Genomic DNA, 19,363 nt, shown 5'->3' with positions numbered 1-19,363 from the left:
TCATGGATCTGCCCGATCGTCCCTTTTCTTGATGTTCTACTTTCACTCAAGAGTTCGTACAACAAACAGGCAATCATCAGAATCAGAATCAAAATTAATCTCACATGCAAAAATAGACACACACAGCCTTACATCTTTGAACTGTCTGTACGGGACGAACTGGACAATATCTCTGGCGACGGCGTCCCCCACTGTCGACCTCAGCACGCCATCGTCTCCATCCAGAAGTTCCATGGCCTTAAAGTCTGCCGGCCCGACCCCCACGATGATGATTGACAGCGGCAGCCGCGATGCCCGAACAATGGCGTCCCGAGTCTGGTCAAAGTCAGTGATCTCACCGTCAGTGAGGATGAGGAGGACGTAGTATTGCTGCAGAGTCACAGACATAGGTCAAAATGTGAGTGCATGTTTTTGGTTAATGTTTTTGTGTGTGTTTGTGTGTATTTGTGTGTGTGTCCTCACAGAGGCGCTGTTGTCCTGCGCGGCAGTGGTGGCGATGGAAGCAACATGATTGATGATGGGAGAGAAGTTTGTGGGTCCAGAGAGTCTGAGCTGAGGCAAAACCATCCTGTAGGCTTCAATGATCCCCTCAATACCTGAGAGAGACATTGGGGAAGCAGTTTAACATAGATTAACATATTTTATATATAAGCTGAGCAGCTGAAACAATCCAGACAAATGTGATAACAGGCTATCAAATTAGGGTTGAATTGATTAAATTGAAATCCCGGTATTTCCCGGGACTTCTTGACAAAATCTGCTCCAGTGTGATCCTGTGTGTTCACATACTTAAGAACTATCATATGAAACAAAGGTGCAGATCCGACCTTTTATTAGCTGCTATGTCAATTTAACTGGATCAGTTTTCAACATTCATGTCACAAAACAAGCAAAGATTAGAGAAAAGTAAAAAAAAATTTAATAATAATAATAATAATAATTTTTGGTAGCAGAACTTTTTTCCTCCCCATTAATCGTCTCACAGCCCCTCAGATTTATCTTGTTACCCTTCGGTTGGGAACCACTGGACTAAACTACTAACTATATAAGTAAAGTGCTCCATCAATGCTAATGCTACTTACACATTAAAGCGTCAGTATTAACAATCTAATATAGTCTAATGTATATAGTATATTATCCTATGTTTATATTTTTGTATATTTTTTGTATTCTAGTATATTCTTTATATTGTGTATTCCAAATATCTATATCTTATTATATTTATAGAGTATGCTAAGGTTTTTTTTTTACTCTGTATTGAGCTCTTTTAATTCATTTTGTTATTTGTTGTTTGTTTCTAATGATATTTCTCTCTTCTAGTGGCATTTATATTTATTTACTATTTACTGTTCATGTGCAATGTCTGGATAACTTGCTGCTGTAACAAAAGAATTTCCCACTTTGGGATCAATAAAGTGCATCTATCTATCTATCTATCTATCTATCTATCTATCTATCTATCTATCTATCTATCTATCTATCTATCTATCTATCTATCTAATAATGTCATATATAATAATGTTTAAGTCACAGGGTCATGTTTTTGCAGAACTAGTACTTTTACTTAAGTAAGATTTTAAATATTGAACTTTACTCTGTGTGTGTGTGTGTGTGTGAGTACCTTGACAGTAGGGGTTAGTGGGGTTGAAGTTGAGGGCGAACTCATGGTGTGCAGCCTGCAAGATCAACAACACAACAGTTCAATAAACCTGACAATCAACAAGCTCTGCTCTGATTGGCTCCTTAGAAAACTGATGTTGTCATTTCAACTTTCAGATTTTCTAAAGCGTCATTTAGTTCAACTAAATCACAAAATTAGAAAATCCTGCAGACTCTGGGCGGGGACAAAAATAATGTCACACTTGAAAGACTAATGCAGCCTGTAGAATGCTGTGTTGTGATTGGTTGGTTAAGAGATACTGACCTGGTAGTCTGGAGGCAGTTTTGCTCCAAAACCAAACGCTGGGAAGAGTTTATCACTGAAACAGGAAACACAAAATAACCACTGTTACAGTCATATAAATAAAAGCACTTTTTATATTCTACGAGGATTAAGAGTATATGGTTCAGGCTGCGGGATTAGGGTGTAGGCGGTGGGATGGGGGTTTAGGTTTTAGGGTATAGAGTGTGGGGTGTAGGATATAGAATTTACGGTATATGGTTTAGGTTATAGGGTGTCGGAACTAGGGTACAGTGGGGTATAGGAGTGTGGGGTCTTGGGTGTAGGATTTAGAGTTTAGGTTATAGGGTTTAGGTTATAGGGTGTGGAAATTAGGGTGTAGGAACTAGGGTTTAGGTTAGAGTTTGGTGTGTAGGGTATATAGTTTAGGGTGTAGTGTGTAAGGTTTAGGTTGTGGATTTAGGGTTAAGGGTGTAGGGCCTGTGTCTGCATAGTTTTGGGTTTGGTGCGTATTTTTGAAGGTGTAGTTTTTAAGATGTAGGTTGCGTGCGAGTGTGTACTAACGTGTCGTAGTCCTTGACCACCTGACCCACAGACCACAGAGCAGACAGGTACTGGTTCAACCCGTCTGGACTCATGTAGTGGAGAGAGTTGGGCGAGCGAGGATCCCCATTAGAGCCGGTGAAGTCGATCCCCACCTACAGTGTTCATACAACATTCATTCATTCATTCATGAATCCCCACCTACAAACATTCATTCATTCATTATTCAAATACATCGTTTACATGTTAATGTAATCAGCCAGTTTATAAATTGTGTTTTTAACAGATCAATTAAAGGTGAGGTATGCGATTCTGGAGAAATCCAAAACCATGACAAATACCATGATATAGAGCGAACAACGACACAGCAGGTAACGTAACTAACGTTAGCTAGGTTGTGGGTTAGCTTAGCTAGGTTGTGGGTTAGCAAACTGTCGCTACAGTTGCTGCTGAGAAGCTAACAGCCAGAGAGGACGAGACGGTTTCCCAGAGCCAACAAACCAGCTCCAGACAGCGATACTCACAACTCTCCTGCTACTATAGCTAACATCACAACAGCAGCATATATTGGCAAACTAGAAAGTTAGCTGAATGTCCGTGGGCAAGTCAGTTAACGTTACCTGACACACAGATCATGGCTGGAATAGTGTTGTGTGTCTCGGTCTGAGCCACTTTGTTTATTTCCCATTTACAGATCCAGGACTGTGTACAAACACCAGATTTTTTTTTTCAGCGCACACAATGAATGCACAGCTAGCGTGCCATGAGGAGATGTTCGCTGAATTTGACAAAAAGACGTGTATTGGATTAGAATCGCATACCTCACCTTTAAGAGGTTATGATTAATAACTGAAAGGTAATGTAAACTTGTAAATGAATGTAAAATAAGACATTTAAAATGTGTATTTGTGCATTGATGTTGACATACGGTGAAGTTGATCTGGCAGCCACCCATCACATAGTCCAGGAAGCTGTACTGAGCCACCAGCTGCGAACACACAAAAGCACAGGGACACAGTGTAAGTGAAAGAATCCCTCATGCATCTATGTATATATTATGAAACACACAGTCAATGAAATTACATACATAAATCACAAGAAAATAGACTTGAAGTGTAAAAAATACACTTCAAGCATCAAGGCCTCCAGTTTCACTGTGAGCTTTCTGGTTTCACTGACGTATAGAGCTGCAGTGAATGGGGAAGTTAAAAAAACGTTTTCTCCCTATAGAGCCCACTGTAAAACAACTTTTTGTCCAGTAAAGTTCTGATGTTCCTTCAGCCTGGTGAAGACAGTGGCACTGTAAGAGAGTCAACGTGGACTGAACGGATGGACACTTCAGTTTCCTGGTAGACTTCAATCTAAATCTAGACTATCTAAGACTATGAAATATCAACGCTATCAGTTCTTATATTGACACCACTGTACTTCAATGCCTCAAGGACCATATACATTATATTCTGGTGTCTCTTTTTTTTTAGACCTGTATTATGACTTCACTCTGTCACCTGTCAATCAAAAGAATAGCATACAGTGAGGTAATTTTCTGCCCTGAGCAGTGTCTGCAGGTTGCAAAGCTTCCAGCGGGCTCGGTTCAGGTTAAAGATTATTAAAATTTATCAAAGGCAGAATCTGTTCTCAGATTGACAACTTTATGGTTTACAAAGCAGCAACTCCCAGCAGGGAACTCTGGGTAATGTGGTCTCTACCGTGCAGCTCTTAACAGAGACGACTCCAGAGTTCTTGTAGCTCTTCTTTTTCTTCTGTTTCTCGGGGTGGATGCAGTCAAACGCCACCTGGAGGACAACATCAGACAGTTTAATGACCTCAAGACCTCTGACCAGCAAATAGAGAGACGTAAAATATATATATTATCAGCGAGCTCACCGGTGAACCATGTCCAGCTTTCTGCATCTCAGAGACTTTAGTGGTGAACGAACCAATCAGATCATGAGATCCATCACTGTCATGATCAGAGCAATCCACCTGCAGAAGGAGATTTCATGTAACTGTTGAAGATTTCATTGGTTGTTATGACTGATTGTTCTGATTGGTTGTTTTGAATAGAGGTGGATTCTGATTGGTGGAACCTTCAGCGGTCTGTCGAGGTCGCTGCAGCAGAACGTCTGTAGAGGAACAGTGAACTTCTTCCAGGAGGGATTCAGATTATTCTTCACCACCTACACACACAAACCTTCATCATTATCATTTCACCATCATCTTCATCACAATGACATCATCCTGTGTGTGTGTGTGTGTGTGTGTGTGCGTGCGCGCTCTTCAATTAGATCAATTATAGTTTTAGACCTTGAAAGTAAGGACATTTTGTTTTATTTATCTATAACAGCAAATATTCATGACTAAATAAGTTTTGAAAAATAACATCTAAAGTATTATTTACTTATTCTGTGTCGGAAATCACTCCCTACTTACTATGTCGTGCACTTTATTTACTGTCCGCCATTTTATATGATATATATATGAATTCCACAGTGGAACGAAAAAAGTAGTGTCCATGGCATTTACACTACATTCTGCTAACAATCCCACAATACGGTGCTTTTTATAGATTTGAAAAATTTTAAAAATCAATTTACAGAACAGATACACTTCTATTTTAATCAATCCAGCTGTCTACACAGGCTGCGTAACGGCTGTGTTTTTACGTATGGAGTCTATTTTTTGTGCAGTGATTGTTATATAGGAAGCAGTGAATGAGTAAATGAGGGAGGGATATTGGACACAGCATTAGAGTTTAACACTCAGCAATATTCTTCATCAGAACTGTGTGGATGTGGTTTGATCAGACTTGATTATTCATGTCAGAACTCATCGCTCAGAGTAAGAAGATGATTAAGAAAAGAGGTTTTCAGGGCCTTTAGGTTTAAATTAAGATTAGAGAGTACAGAGCGGTTCTCAAAAGTAGAGAAGTACAAATGCATGTGTGTGTACCTCTGTTCTGTGGACCAGCTGCCATTTTCCATCGTCTCCTTGTTTAAAAATCTCCAGGAACGGATCAGACTTCCCAAACGTATCCTGAACAGAGAAAACACAACATGCTGCCATCTCATTCAGTGCTTTTACATGTACTGAAGTAACCAGTTTACAGTCTTGTTTCTCCAGTGTTTCATAAATGTCATGTAAACGAGAGAAACCTGGTTTCTCTATGTGGGGTAGGGGGTTAGAGAAACATGATTTCCCCAGCTGGATTTCTCCTGGAGAACGCTGATTTTGTTGGCATGTGCATGACAAAGACTTCAGACAGGGAAAGTAAAGGTACAGTCACATTAGTCTTCCATTCAAGGAAACAGTCCCGCACTCATTTCAGAAAAAGGACAGGATGTTGCGAGTCCAACATGGGTAATAAATAAATATTGATCTGAGTGATCACAAACAGTAAACAGTCTGTGAGAGCAACATTACAGGTAACTGTCTGGTAGCGTAATGTTGTACTAATGAAACACGCTAGAATAATGATTTCTCCATTTCCAAACACAGTGCGTGAGTGTTTCTACTGGCCGACCGAGCACATCCGCTCAGTCGAAGTTAAACAAAAGTTAACTCTGACCTGCGAGTCTGCCGGAGTTGGTTGGAGATCGCAGCAAAACAGGAAACACTTGTTGAACTTGTCCATCATTCTGGCTTCAATAGAAGTGAATGAGAGACAGAGCAAATATTTGTAGGTTTGAAGTGTAACATGACTGTGCCTTGACAGCAGAGCGGGTGAAATAAAGGAGAGATCATTACATGTATTTTAAATGAATCCATCCCAAGTCCAAGTTAAACTGAAACTAACACAGTAGTAGTCTCTAGAAGTCTAAATAGGTTGGTTTCCACCACTGAGCATTTGACTATTTGTAAAATTCAGACACTTTCGCACTTTGTGGGAAAGAAAACATCACTTCTATCATTTATACAAACTGAGAAATGCTTCCAAAATGAGCTCTGTGGTGTCTGTCTGTGGTAAATCTGGTTACTGATATGCTGCATTTGTGTGTGTATTTACAGTAACCAGGTTACTACAGTGCACGTTAACACATTCTCAGATCACCTGAGTAACCTCATGTAAACGAAGTGATTCTTTAAGCACACCGAGGAAGTGAAAGAGAAGGATGGCCAGCAGCTGGTGCGCACCAGCTGTTCATAAGTTTAAACTTGGCCTTTCCTATTGGTTGATGTTACTAAATATTATTATATATTTTTAATTATGTCTCCATGCAGGTGACTGCAGTTACTCTGTTTGATTTTGGAAGAGCTCATGATGCAGTGTCTTCCTGTAAACTTCCTGTCACTGCAGAAGTTTATTGCTTTTGATTAGAGGGCGCTACAGAAGTTTCCTAGCAACCGATGTATACATAACTTAAAAATATGTCTTAAGTTTTCATGGTATTACATGATTTAGTGAACTTCACACACAAACTTTGTGATGGATTTATGAAGAGCTGGTGCAACACAGTCCTGAAGAGGTGGAGAAGAAGAAGATGAGAAAGAATAAGATGAAAAGTAAGATGAGGAAGACAATGAAGAAAAGTGGGAAGATGAGGAGGAAGAGCAGTTACCTTCTTGTCGAGGTTTTTAGCCTCCATCTCCAACACAATGGCTCTGTTGTCCTTTATCTCCTCTGCTGTGATCTATACACACACACACACACACACAGTCTTCACTTCATAGTCACAATAATCTAAATATTGTTTTGATCATCACAGAACAGGATTCTCCGTGGACACAATGATAATCTGGTGATACATTAAAAAATTATTAATTATTAAAAAGTTATATTTTTAAACTCCATCAAGGATCTTTGCAAGCACACACACACACACACGCTCTCTGTACATACAGTGATGGATCCTTTCCCTGCAGGTTTGCCTTTCTTCAGCTGCAGAGGTCTGGTCAGAGTTTTACTGGAAACTATCTGAAACACATACAGAGGAGGTTAGTCTTCAGCTGAATCCATGACAACAGACTGGCATCTTGTATCAGTACTGCAGTGACAGCAGAATTTGTAAAGCCCTTTGGTTAAAAGCACTACATAAATGCAGTTCATATAATTCAGAAACAGTGTTGTGATTACACCGTTTTTCCAGCAGGAGGCGGCGTGGACTTCGTAACAATGGGAAAAAACAACGTTTCTGAGAGTCTGTTTCTGAGTTGGTCTTGTGTGTACCTGTCCCAGTGTTAGCTCCACCCCTCCCAGGTAGTCATCATCGCCAAGGTCAGAGCTGGAGTTGTCGATATCATAGACCCCCAGCTTCAGATTCTGAACCGTCTCAAAGTGATAATCCAGTCTGAGACGCTGACTGAAGGACGGACTGGAGGTGTTCTTCAAACGCTCAGTACGACCCAGCTGACAGAGACAGACAGAGAGAAGGCAACGTTTTTTTTGTTAAATTTACTAAATAAAACAAAGACCTGTGTGACCTGTAGTGTGACTGCCATGTTACCTCGGTCCAGCTGTCTCCTCCCGAGCTCTGAAGCAGCACGCACAGAGGATCAGACTTTGATCCGACATCTTTATCCAGCAGGTCAGAACAGGAGACACTCAGCTCCACCTTAGTGATGCAGTCCGCCATCTGAGGGGGACAGAGAGAGACCTTCAGATCAGGATTCAGTTCAGAACATACAATGGTCTTACAGAATAGCTTCAGTATCAGAACAGATTGTACAGCTGAAAAACAAACGTGTTATTTGGTTAGAAAACTGTTCAAAAAGCACGAAGCTTCAAATAAACTGAATAAATTCTCTGTTAAGAAGCGCTTCAGTTTGACAGACAGCTGAGATCAAAAAGTCAGACTCTTATCATTTATTTTTAAACATTCAATAAATAGTTTAAAACACACCATAATGTAGTTGTACGCAGCTATAAGGACATTTTTAAGTGTTTATTAATGTTCAGTATTTGTTAACAATTACAACTTCTCCTATAAAGTCAGATTTTACATAATTACAACTGTGTTTCACTATATTCTGTCATCCATTGTCTGTTTATATACCAGCATCCACTCACGGGTGAACACAGGAAGAGTTATAGTTGTTGATAAATATATTAATAAACATTTGCTTACAACTACATTAGTGTTATTAAACCATTTATGAAATGTTTATATACTGCTGATAAATGCTAAATAGACGAGGATAAAGTAAAGTCTTACTGATTGAATACTAATGTATCTTTCTGGAGCTCCAGCTGTTCCTTACGCAGTTTTCTTTGTGCATTGCATTGTGGGGGAACAGCGAGCATCAACAGCTGAAACTGTTTTTTTTAGCTTGTAGCTCTGCTCAAGTAAAACCACTTCCAGGTACTTTTAACGGCGAGACAAGAAAATGAGTCGTCGTCATAACACAACAAGAACAACAACCAACACAAACCACCGTTTACTACCACATCTATAGCAGACGTTTCCTCTGGGACATCAGGTGACGTTAGAGACAAACAGGTGGACCAGAGGATTAGAGCTGAAACAATAAGTTGATTAATCAGCAACTATTTTGATAATTGATTAATTGTTTGTCATTTGTCAAGCAAAAATACAATTTTATTATTAAATTACAACATTTTCTAGTTCCAGATTCTTAATTGTGAGTATTTGCTGCTTTTCTTTGTCTTATGTGAGAGTAAATCGAATATCTTTGGGTTTTGGACTGTAGTTCAGACAAAACACACGATGGGAGACGCCACCTTGGGTTTTAGGCAATTGTGATCGACATTTTTTAGACCAAACAATTGATGAATGATGAATGAAAAGAATAATTAGCTGCAGCCTGACTCAACACCACCAATAAAAACATATATTAACCAGGAACTACAGCTACAGACTTTCACTACAGACTTCAGATTCAACACTGAATCCAAACAGTTTCTTTGTGATTCTTCAAACTTCAGTCTGCACTAAAACAATTCATGTCACAGTTACCTCACTGCTGCATGTACCACATGTTCATTTGCACTACTACCGGACTATTTATTTATACATATACTGCATCATTTGCACTCCAGTACTATGTACTGAGTACTGCAATAACTCTTCTACTGCACTGTTAACTATTTCCATAAATTGCACTACTTTATATTCATTGCACTGCTGTTCTGCCCAGTCCAATTCATTATTCTACATATCCATCAGTGTACTTCTGTTTATAGTAATGCCATCTGTATATAATGTCCAAAGTACCACTTGTAAAATATCTTCATAATACTGCTTTATCCTGCATTTATGCACACACTTTATTTCCTGCACTTGCTTATTGCACCTAAACTGCATTTCATTGCCTTGTACTTGTGCATGTGTAATGACAATAAAGTTGAATCTAAATCTAAACCACAGAAGTCATAAACAGCCTGTAGTGAGATAGAAAACATGATTTTCTCAGTTCTGCTAACAGGTTCCTTCCACTGTGATCTACTTATCTTGTTCCTGTAAGTGTGTTGAGATAATATTGTATGACTACAAATGTATCTTTTCCACATGCAAAGTCCTCCAACAGACACTGAATAAACTGACTGAAACACAGCTGAAGCCTCGGAGAATCAGCAGTTACAAACTGGGGCTGGGCTCGCCTTATGATGTTGTGGTGAACGTGTTCAGTCACTGTTCTTATTAAAATGTGATTTAGGCTACTTATACTGTCACATACTGATAATGATATAATACTTTAATTATTATCCCTCTACCTGACAACTAGTGGTGGAAACAACATTTACTCAAGTACACTTCTGAGGTACTTGTACTTTACTTGAGTATTTAAATTTTATGCTGTTTCATACTTATACGCCACTGCATCACAACACATTGTTATACATTAAATTAAACCACCCAACATAAAAACGCTGTTTGCATATGAATGCATCACTACTAATAATCCAATAGTATAATAAATAATTAAGAGCCTGTTTTGCCCCACATAGTTATTTTACTTATATACTTACGTCTTTTATTTCAGTAAACGTTTGAATGCTGGCCCAGTTGCACAGTTGTGGTTCAAAAATTATGTAGGGTCACTTACGCTTTTCTGGACTGGAAAACAAATTAAAACTCGAAGAGTGTTTGGGGGGAAAAATGGTTACAGCAGTAATCTCCCCTGTCACGCAACACTGTGGGGACATCGACTAAACGGAAGTTTTAATCATCTCCAAACTTTTGAACAGTAGTGTATAGTATTTTATATATATAACTCATTCTATTTACTCTATGAAACGAGTAGGGCTGCAACTGATGGTTATCTTAATTATCAATTAATCTGTTGATTAACGCGGTTGATACATGTTGAACTTGTAATGTAATCATCTGATCCAAGTCATATTCACCTGAGGATCATTTTCTGAAATAACTGATTTCCTAGAGTCCAAAGTGATGTGGCCTGCTTTGTCTGACCAACAGTCCGAAATCCAACAATATTCAGTTTACAGTAACATAAAACAGAGCAAATCAGCAAATCCTCACACTGGAGAAGCTGCAACTAGAGAATGATTGAAGTTTTGATTGATATATGACTTAAACGACTTAATTATCATTAAGTCCAAGTGTCTTTGAAAATGTCACTTTGGGAAATAAAAAGTACATGACAAAGTAAGAACCACATCTAACCTTCACCATACCATAACCACCTCTGACATAAACACAACCATCAATTAATTCACCTGAACACAGACAGTTTTACAGACACACTTTAACCCAAACTTCCTATTTTCTTCCCAAAACTCTGCTGGGATCCTACAAGTGCACCTGACTGTTTACTGGCCAGATTAAATGTCTGCTGAATTGGCCCAACTGATGTAACTGTGGCTGTTTTCTTCTCAAGTTAATGAACTGAGCGAGCCGCACTTGAAGGCAACACTAGCATGAGATGGACGCAGATAAACGGAAGCTGGGAAACCTGTCAGGCAGTGAAACCAGCACAGTAAACACACACACACACACACACACAAGGCATTGTGTCAATATAAACTTTGTAAATCACCTTATCAGAGCAGTTATATTTGATCTTCTTCAACCCACAGGAACACACACCAAGGCTGAGGATAACTACTCACAGTCCGGAACACGAAACGGCACCTTTTCACTTCAGAGTAAAAACACCTGAGAGTACACTAATCGTTGACTGATCTCTCTGTTAGACTTTTTTTTAACTAATATTAACCACAGTTGGAGTTTGTGTTTTAACTGAAATTGACACAGAAAACAGCCGTTAGTCTCCGTTCAGCAGCTTTGGCAAAAAGGGAGCGGCAGAAAGACAGGCTGCACTCTGATTGGACAGGCAGCTACACAAACGCGCCCTGATTGGACAAGACGACTGTCAGTCACGCCCTCTGGTTTCAGAGCGACGTTTCTAGATTGCGTAACGCCAGCAGCAACAAAAGACTTCCGACCCGACTCCTTCAGAATAAAAGCGGCATCACAACAAATTCTTTCAAATCCGTCCTTACAGCAGGATGTGCTAATTAATCATCTTGTAGCAAGTGCTTTGCTATGGTTTGATTGTTCATACACAAAGTGTCAGAAAGTGACATTTTGAAGACAAACTCAATCTACCAATCTTAAATATCAGTATGGCTACAATGTTATTTCATTCTGAATTTAGATGCAAGTTGCCATGGCCATAAAACCAAAAAGAAGAGGTCAAAACTCCAGTCACACTTGTAGTATAAAGAACAACTTTATTGTTGTTGTTCCTTCTCCATGCACCTTGGAAGTAGGTGGAGTTGTACCAGAAATCCCAACTCTTCTTCCATAAAGCCAGTAAGACAGAGGATAGCACAAAAACAAGAAAAGAAAGGGTCCAAAGTAACTTGGAGCAGACAGGCTGATTATTTTTTGTAATCTTGTAAAACTGAGATGCTCGCAGGTTTCTGTGATTTCCAGTGCAATAACATGATTTCTTTAACAGATAAGGTGAGTGCAATAATACAAATTACAGTCCAAAACGACATATTTTCAAGCTTTTGGCTTGAGTATTCTGACAAATGATTCATACAGTAATCAAATGAAAGCAGCTTTACAAGGTAGTTTAATGATGAAGTACAGACCAACAGCAGTGTTTGTACATTCAATTTGTGCATTAACAAATCAAGATTAATTGTACAATGTTTAATTTAGAAACTGCTCTGGCTGGATGATTGTTATTAAATTATTAAACTGTAATTTCATATATTACTTATTTTGACAAGACCAGTTTTAGTCTGTGCTTTCATTTAGTGAGTGTCATGATTAAATACCATGTTAGGCCACTTAAAAGTTTTTATCAAGCGAAAGCTTTTTCTTCTGGAGCTTTCAAATACATCTCAATGTCTTCCTCAGCAGATGGGAGTTTGTGATGACAACTGACAACAACAGCCGCTGAGGAGGACTCTGACATGTGGTTGAAATCTCCTGAAAATGCGTAAGTGGACCTTTAGTTAAAATTTTCGTTTGTCAAACTATTGTTTTTAAGGTCAAGAATGAACGTTCACTCACTTCGACTGGTTAAAAATAAGTTTGTGTGTTTTTATGTTGAAGGGCAGACACTCAAGCCGGAAGTACTGTTGCTGAAGCAAAAAGCACTCTCTGAGTGTGATGATGAGAAGTACTGAGATGATCAAAAGTACAATGGAGAACAGAAAGAGCAGAGGAGGAACAGCTAAAAACTGAACACAGAATGAGCCAACCTCCTCGCAGAGACCAAATACAGTTTAATTTTATTCATCCTTTGCAGCAGAACCACAGTGGAGTCCGAAAAAGCGACAGAGTGTCACATCACAAATGAGAAACAGAACAGGAAAGACCAAAACACAAAACAAATACAGTCCTGAGAAGGAAAAAAGCACATAATGGACAGAACCATGGTGTTCTGTTAAACCCTATAAATCACATCCACACACACACACACACTGAGCTCCTGCCTCAGCCAACATCATGTCATCTTTATCCTCTGATGATTCACTTCCCAGGGAAAACTGCTCACATCCTGTAAGAAACTCTTACAGGATGGATACTTTTAAGTTCTGCTCAACCCTCCACTGTCTCCATCTTCACCAACTCATACTGTTAGTCTAAACTTTGTTCAAATCCACAAAACTTTATTTTAAATTCTAGTGGAGATCCCAAAGTTCATCGTTTAGTTGAAAAGGAGACACGGCAATCTGGAATGGGAACTGGGTTTATTACCCTACTACAGGTCTGGACTGAGCTACTGCACATTTCAGGGCCTGCACTAAAGCTATGATGAGAAGAATAAAAAAAAAATCAGACAACAGTTTTATAAATCTATTACTTTTTAAAATTCACTTGGAAATAAATAGTCAAACAAATAAAAACTATACAAACACACAGGGTTGTATTTCCATTGCAACTGTAAACGCTACCAACTGCAGGCCACCATCTACTATCTAAACACGGCCGTGTATGGGCCACCATCTACAGGCTACCATCTACCATCTAGAGGCCACCATCTACATGTCACCATATAGCACCTAAACACAACCATCAACAGGCCACTATGATCTATCTAAACACTGCCATCTACAGGCCACCACCTACTATCTAAACACTGCCGTGTATGGGTTACCATCTAAAGACCACCGTCTGCAGGCCACCATTTACCATCTACAGGCTACCATCTATTATTTAAACACTAACCTCTACAGGCCACCACCTACTATCTAAACACTGCCATGTATAGGCTACCATCTATTATCTAAACACTACAATCTACAGGCCACCACCTACGATCTAAACACTGCCATGTATAGGCTACTGTCTACAGGCTACCATCTATTATCTAAACACTGCAATCTACAGGCCACCACCTACGATCAAACCCTGCCATACATAGGCTACCATCTACTGGCTACCATCTATTATCTAAACACTACAATCTACAGGCCACCACCTATGATCTAAACACTGCCATATATAGGCTACCATCTACAGACTACCATCTATTATCTAAACGCTACCATCTACATGCCACCACCTATGATCTAAACACTGCCATGTATAGGCTACCATCTACAGGCTACCATCTATTATCTAAACACTGCAATCTACAGGCCACCATCTACATGCCACCATATAACACCTAAACTCAACAATCAACAGGCCACTATGATCTATCTAAACGCTACCATCTACAGACCATCTACTATCTAAACACTGCCATCTACAGGCCACCATCTTTAGGCTACCATCTAGAGGCCACCATATAACACCTAAACGCTACCCTCTACAGGCCACCACCTACTATCTAAACACTGCCGTGTATAGGCTACTGTCTACAGGCTACCATCTATTATCTAAACACTACAATCTACAGGCCACCACCTATGATCTAAACACTGCCGTGTATAGGCTACCATCTACAGGCTACCATCTATTATCTTAACACTACAATCTACAGGCCACCACCTACGATCTAAACACTGCCGTGTATAGGCTACCATCTATTATCTTAACACTACCCTCTACAGGCCACCATTTACCATCTACAGGCTACCATCTATTATCTAAATGCTACCCTTTACAGGCCACCACCTACTATCTAAACACTGCCATGTATAGGCTACCCTCTACAGGCCACCACCTACGATCTAAACACTGCCATGTATAGGCTACTGTCTACAGGCTACCATCTATTATCTAAACACTGCAATCTACAGGCCACCACATACGATCAAACCCTGCCATACATAGGCTACCATCTATTATCTAAACACTACAATCTACAGGCCACCACCTATGATCTAAACACTGCCGTGTATAGGCTACCATCTACAGGCTACCATCTATTATCTTAACACTACAATCTACAGGCCACCACCTACGATCTAAACACTGCCGTGTATAGGCTACCATCTATTATCTTAACACTACCCTCTACAGGCCACCATTTACCATCTACAGGCTACCATCTATTATCTAAATGCTACCCTTTACAGGCCACCACCTACTATCTAAACACTGCCATGTATAGGCTACCCTCTACAGGCCACCACCTACGATCTAAACACTGCCATGTATAGGCTACTGTCTACAGGCTACCATCTATTATCTAAACACTGCAATCTACAGGCCACCACATACGATCAAACCCTGCCATACATAGGCTACCATCTACAGGCTACCATCTATTATCTAAACACTACCCTCTACAGGCCACCATTTACCATCTACAGGCCACCACCTATGATCTAAACACTGCCATGTATAGGCCACCATCTACAGGCCACCATCTTCAGGCTACCATCTACCATCTAGAGGCCACCATATAGCACCTAAACACAACCATCAACAGGCCACTATGATCTATCTAAACGCTACCATCTACAGACCATCTACTATCTAAACACTGCCATCTACAGGCCACCACCTATGATCTAAACACTGCCATGTATAGGCTACCATCTACAGGCTACCATCTATTATCTAAACACTGCAATCTACAGGCCACCACCTACGATCAAACCCTGCCATACATAGGCTACTGTCTACAGGCTACCATCTATTATCTAAACACTACAATCTACAGGCCACCACCTACGATCTAAACACTGCCATATATAGGCTACCATCTACAGACTACCATCTACCATCTAGAGGCCACCATCTACATGCCACCATATAACACCTAAACACAACAATCAACAGGCCACTATGATCTATCTAAACGCTACCATCTACAGACCATCTACTATCTAAACACTGCCATCTACAGGCCACCATCTTTAGGCTACCATCTAGAGGCCACCATATAACACCTAAACGCTACCCTCTACAGGCCACCACCTACTATCTAAACACTGCCGTGTATAGGCTACTGTCTACAGGCTACCATCTATTATCTAAACACTACAATCTACAGGCCACCACCTATGATCTAAACACTGCCATGTATAGGCTACCATCTTCAGGCTACCATCTATTATCTTAACACTACAATCTACAGGCCACCACCTACGATCTAAACACTGCCGTGTATAGGCTACCATCTATTATCTTAACACTACCCTCTACAGGCCACCATTTACCATCTACAGGCTACCATCTATTATCTAAATGCTACCCTTTACAGGCCACCACCTACTATCTAAACACTGCCATGTATAGGCTACCCTCTACAGGCCACCGCCTACGATCTAAACACTGCCATGTATAGGCTACTGTCTACAGGCTACCATCTATTATCTAAATGCTACCCTTTACAGGCCACCACCTACTATCTAAACACTGCCATGTATAGGCTACAATCTACAGGCCACCATCTTCAGACTACCATCTACTGGCCACCACCTTGCACCTAAATGCTACCATCTACAGGCCACCATCCTCACGGTATTATCTACCACATAGCACCTAAACACTACCATCTACAGGCTAACATCTATTTTCTAAACACTACCAGGCCACTATCTACCAACTACTATCTACGGTGTACCATCTCCCTTTTTTTGTTACTCAACATTGTAAATAAGATTGATGGTCATTCAAGGCAAATCTAAGATTGCTGTTATGATAGTTTACAGGTTACAACTGAATGTTTACAGGCCATTGTTGATATACTATCTTGTCATTTCTCATGTTTTGAATGAAGCATCTTTGTATCTGTCACTCACCTGAAAAGTCTTGCCTTCTGTCAGCAGGTGAATGATTGACAGCTCAGTGTCAGTCAGTCAGCGATAATTTTACCTTTGTCCCACACCCAAACAGACTCACTGTTCAGACTCACATCCTTTGCAGAAGCCAAGTCTGTCATCAGGAATTTTCTTTTATTCCAATGCATTTTTTCCTTTTCACCACACAGACAAAATCATCTTTACCAACAACCATTTGTCTAGACAGTATTTCACTTCACTTTATTAAGGCCTGTTTATCCATTTCTTTCACACACGTCAAAACTGCATGCACAACCAGTTGAACATTATCAGTGTACCTGTTTGGAGTTTAACCATTTCCTGAAAGCAGCAGGCGATCCCTCTTCAGACAAAAACACTTTCACTGATGCTTTCTTTTAGTTAGGTGCAGTACTACAACATTCATATAAGAGTCAGCATGTGTGCGGACTAAACAGAAATAACTGAGCCTTTATTGTAAATCTGTGCCAAGAAGCCCATCACAGAAGCTGAGAGCAGCTGTGGTGACTGATAAGATTTAGGTCAAATCAAAACTTAACAGTTCTATCTTTATGATCTGTATCTGTATTTTCAAGACTGTAATGCATGGTTTAAAACTTATATTATGTGGGGATAAATTATGTCTTTAACAGTTACATTCTATGCAGCCCTCCATATTTCTCTTGCCATTTTTGCTTTGTTCGGAGGTCAAGGAAGAGGAAAGACTCCATGATGAATCAAACTTGGATAGAACATGAAGGACAGAAACCTGTTGTTCTGAGATCATGACATTTGTTTCATCCTGACAACCAATAAACTATGTTTACATAAACCTGAGCATTTAAATCCTTACCTCAGAATAACTGGCTTAAAAACCTTAATATGAGCCTCATGTATCAATGTGGGCACTTAATTAATACATAATAAATTTGATCACTATTGAGCCCCCTAAAAGGTTCTGATGAACTACTTTTACATTCACCTAAAAAGCCCAAACTTCAACAATAGTGATAGCCACTTACTGTACACAACATGAGTGGGTGCAACATGATTGCGAGAGAATGCAAAAGTAGTTCACAAACAAATTACTACCATTAAAACAAGGGATCTAAAAACCTTTTAGCAACCCTAGCAGCTCTCAGTTGTAGCATGAACTACCTGGGGCATGCTGGATATTGATGAGCTCCAGCACTTGCTAGTTTTTCCTGACCGTTTATGACACGAAACAGTGAATCATGCTAAATGCATCCAATGAAAATGCACTACCTTGACTCCATGTTGGCCAGTCAGCCATTAGTTTCCTGCTAGTTTAGCTGTAAGCCTGTGCATTAGCCTGTGCCTAGCTGTTAGCATCAGTGTGGAGGTTGTTAATAATGCTGAGAGATGGCTTGCGGTCGAATAGTCTTTTTTTGCTTAGGAAGGTTCCTAACTGAGTGAAATGACAGGAAGTATCAAAGGGGCAGCCATGATAAGAGTTGGTTGAATTGTCTAAATGCTAAGGAAAGGTGTTTTAATGCTTCCTTTTTTTTTTTTTTTAAATCTCCCTTAGCATAGGGTACACTGGACCATCCTTTATGAAAGGAAAGGAGATAATGCAGTCCCACAATTCTTTGCGGCAGCAACATTTAAAGCGACGCACCATTCGGCTGTTCACGAAAACAAACAATTAACATGACCGTCTTGGGCACATTGTAGTTTCACCATGGCATTTCCAAATGTACTGACATAGATTTTAAATGCTTTAAAACCTTTTGAGCCAGAAACAGCTGCATTTATTTTGTCACTGCACCTCCTCGTCTGTGTTTTGGAGGGACATAGAGAAGTTTGTTTATAACAAGACTGGACACTAAAGACATTATTACAAAATTCAAATGTAATAATAGGCCTAAATCTTTACATTACATGACAAATCTTATTTGTAGTTGGTAAATTTCATATACATAAGGCAAGATTCTCTAAGTCCTTCCCAAGCCTTGATATTTTTCTGGTTGAATTCAATTTGTACATAAATACATTAACCCTTATAAAAATAAAAATAAATAGAATGCACACTTATTTTTTGGCCCCTGATTAAGGTATATTGACTTTTATTGATGTTAATGTTTATTATGTTAGACACATTTTTTATTTTTAATTAGTTTACTTTTTTATATTTCCTTTGATTGATATACATTGTAATCTTGTAATTGTTCAAGAATGTCCATTCCATCTCTACCAGCTCCATGTTTATAATGTTCAATAAAGAGGGGAAAAAAGTTTCACCATGGCCGTTGCATAATTACGTAGCCTAGTAGAAGTTGGATTCTCTTAGCACTGCGTTTTTATTTTCCTTATATCCT

The 19,363-nt window shown here is 39.5% G+C and overlaps 1 protein-coding gene across 3 annotated transcripts in view; it reads right to left on the bottom strand.

Moving 5' to 3' along the window:
- cpne1 (copine I) overlaps positions 1 to 19,363 on the bottom strand; it is a 34,876-nt gene that overhangs the window by 5,997 nt on the left and 9,516 nt on the right. Inside the window, exons 1-15 of one of the 3 annotated variants that reach the window (XM_044211549.1) lie at positions 11,402 to 11,673; positions 7,888 to 8,016; positions 7,611 to 7,790; positions 7,284 to 7,358; positions 7,003 to 7,074; positions 5,396 to 5,479; positions 4,534 to 4,623; positions 4,331 to 4,429; positions 4,153 to 4,239; positions 3,372 to 3,431; positions 2,465 to 2,598; positions 1,925 to 1,979; positions 1,622 to 1,676; positions 463 to 596; positions 133 to 369 (exon numbers count right to left, since the gene is read on the bottom strand). In XM_044211549.1, the coding sequence (XP_044067484.1) occupies positions 133 to 369; positions 463 to 596; positions 1,622 to 1,676; positions 1,925 to 1,979; positions 2,465 to 2,598; positions 3,372 to 3,431; positions 4,153 to 4,239; positions 4,331 to 4,429; positions 4,534 to 4,623; positions 5,396 to 5,479; positions 7,003 to 7,074; positions 7,284 to 7,358; positions 7,611 to 7,790; positions 7,888 to 8,016 (1,491 nt within the window). In that variant the 5' untranslated portion in view covers positions 11,402 to 11,673. Of the gene's footprint in view, positions 1 to 132; positions 370 to 462; positions 597 to 1,621; positions 1,677 to 1,924; positions 1,980 to 2,464; positions 2,599 to 3,371; positions 3,432 to 4,152; positions 4,240 to 4,330; positions 4,430 to 4,533; positions 4,624 to 5,395; positions 5,480 to 7,002; positions 7,075 to 7,283; positions 7,359 to 7,610; positions 7,791 to 7,887; positions 8,017 to 10,370; positions 10,543 to 11,401; positions 11,674 to 19,363 lie in introns of those variants that run through there. The other 2 variants (XM_044211556.1, XM_044211542.1) reach the window with 2 other exon arrangements.

The sequence above is a fragment of the Siniperca chuatsi genome, linkage group LG2 (assembly GCF_020085105.1).
Source record: "Siniperca chuatsi isolate FFG_IHB_CAS linkage group LG2, ASM2008510v1, whole genome shotgun sequence".
Lineage (NCBI taxonomy): Eukaryota > Metazoa > Chordata > Actinopteri > Centrarchiformes > Sinipercidae > Siniperca > Siniperca chuatsi.
Note: the sequence above shows the minus strand (reverse complement) of the source record. Positions and strands in the feature narration are given on the sequence as shown.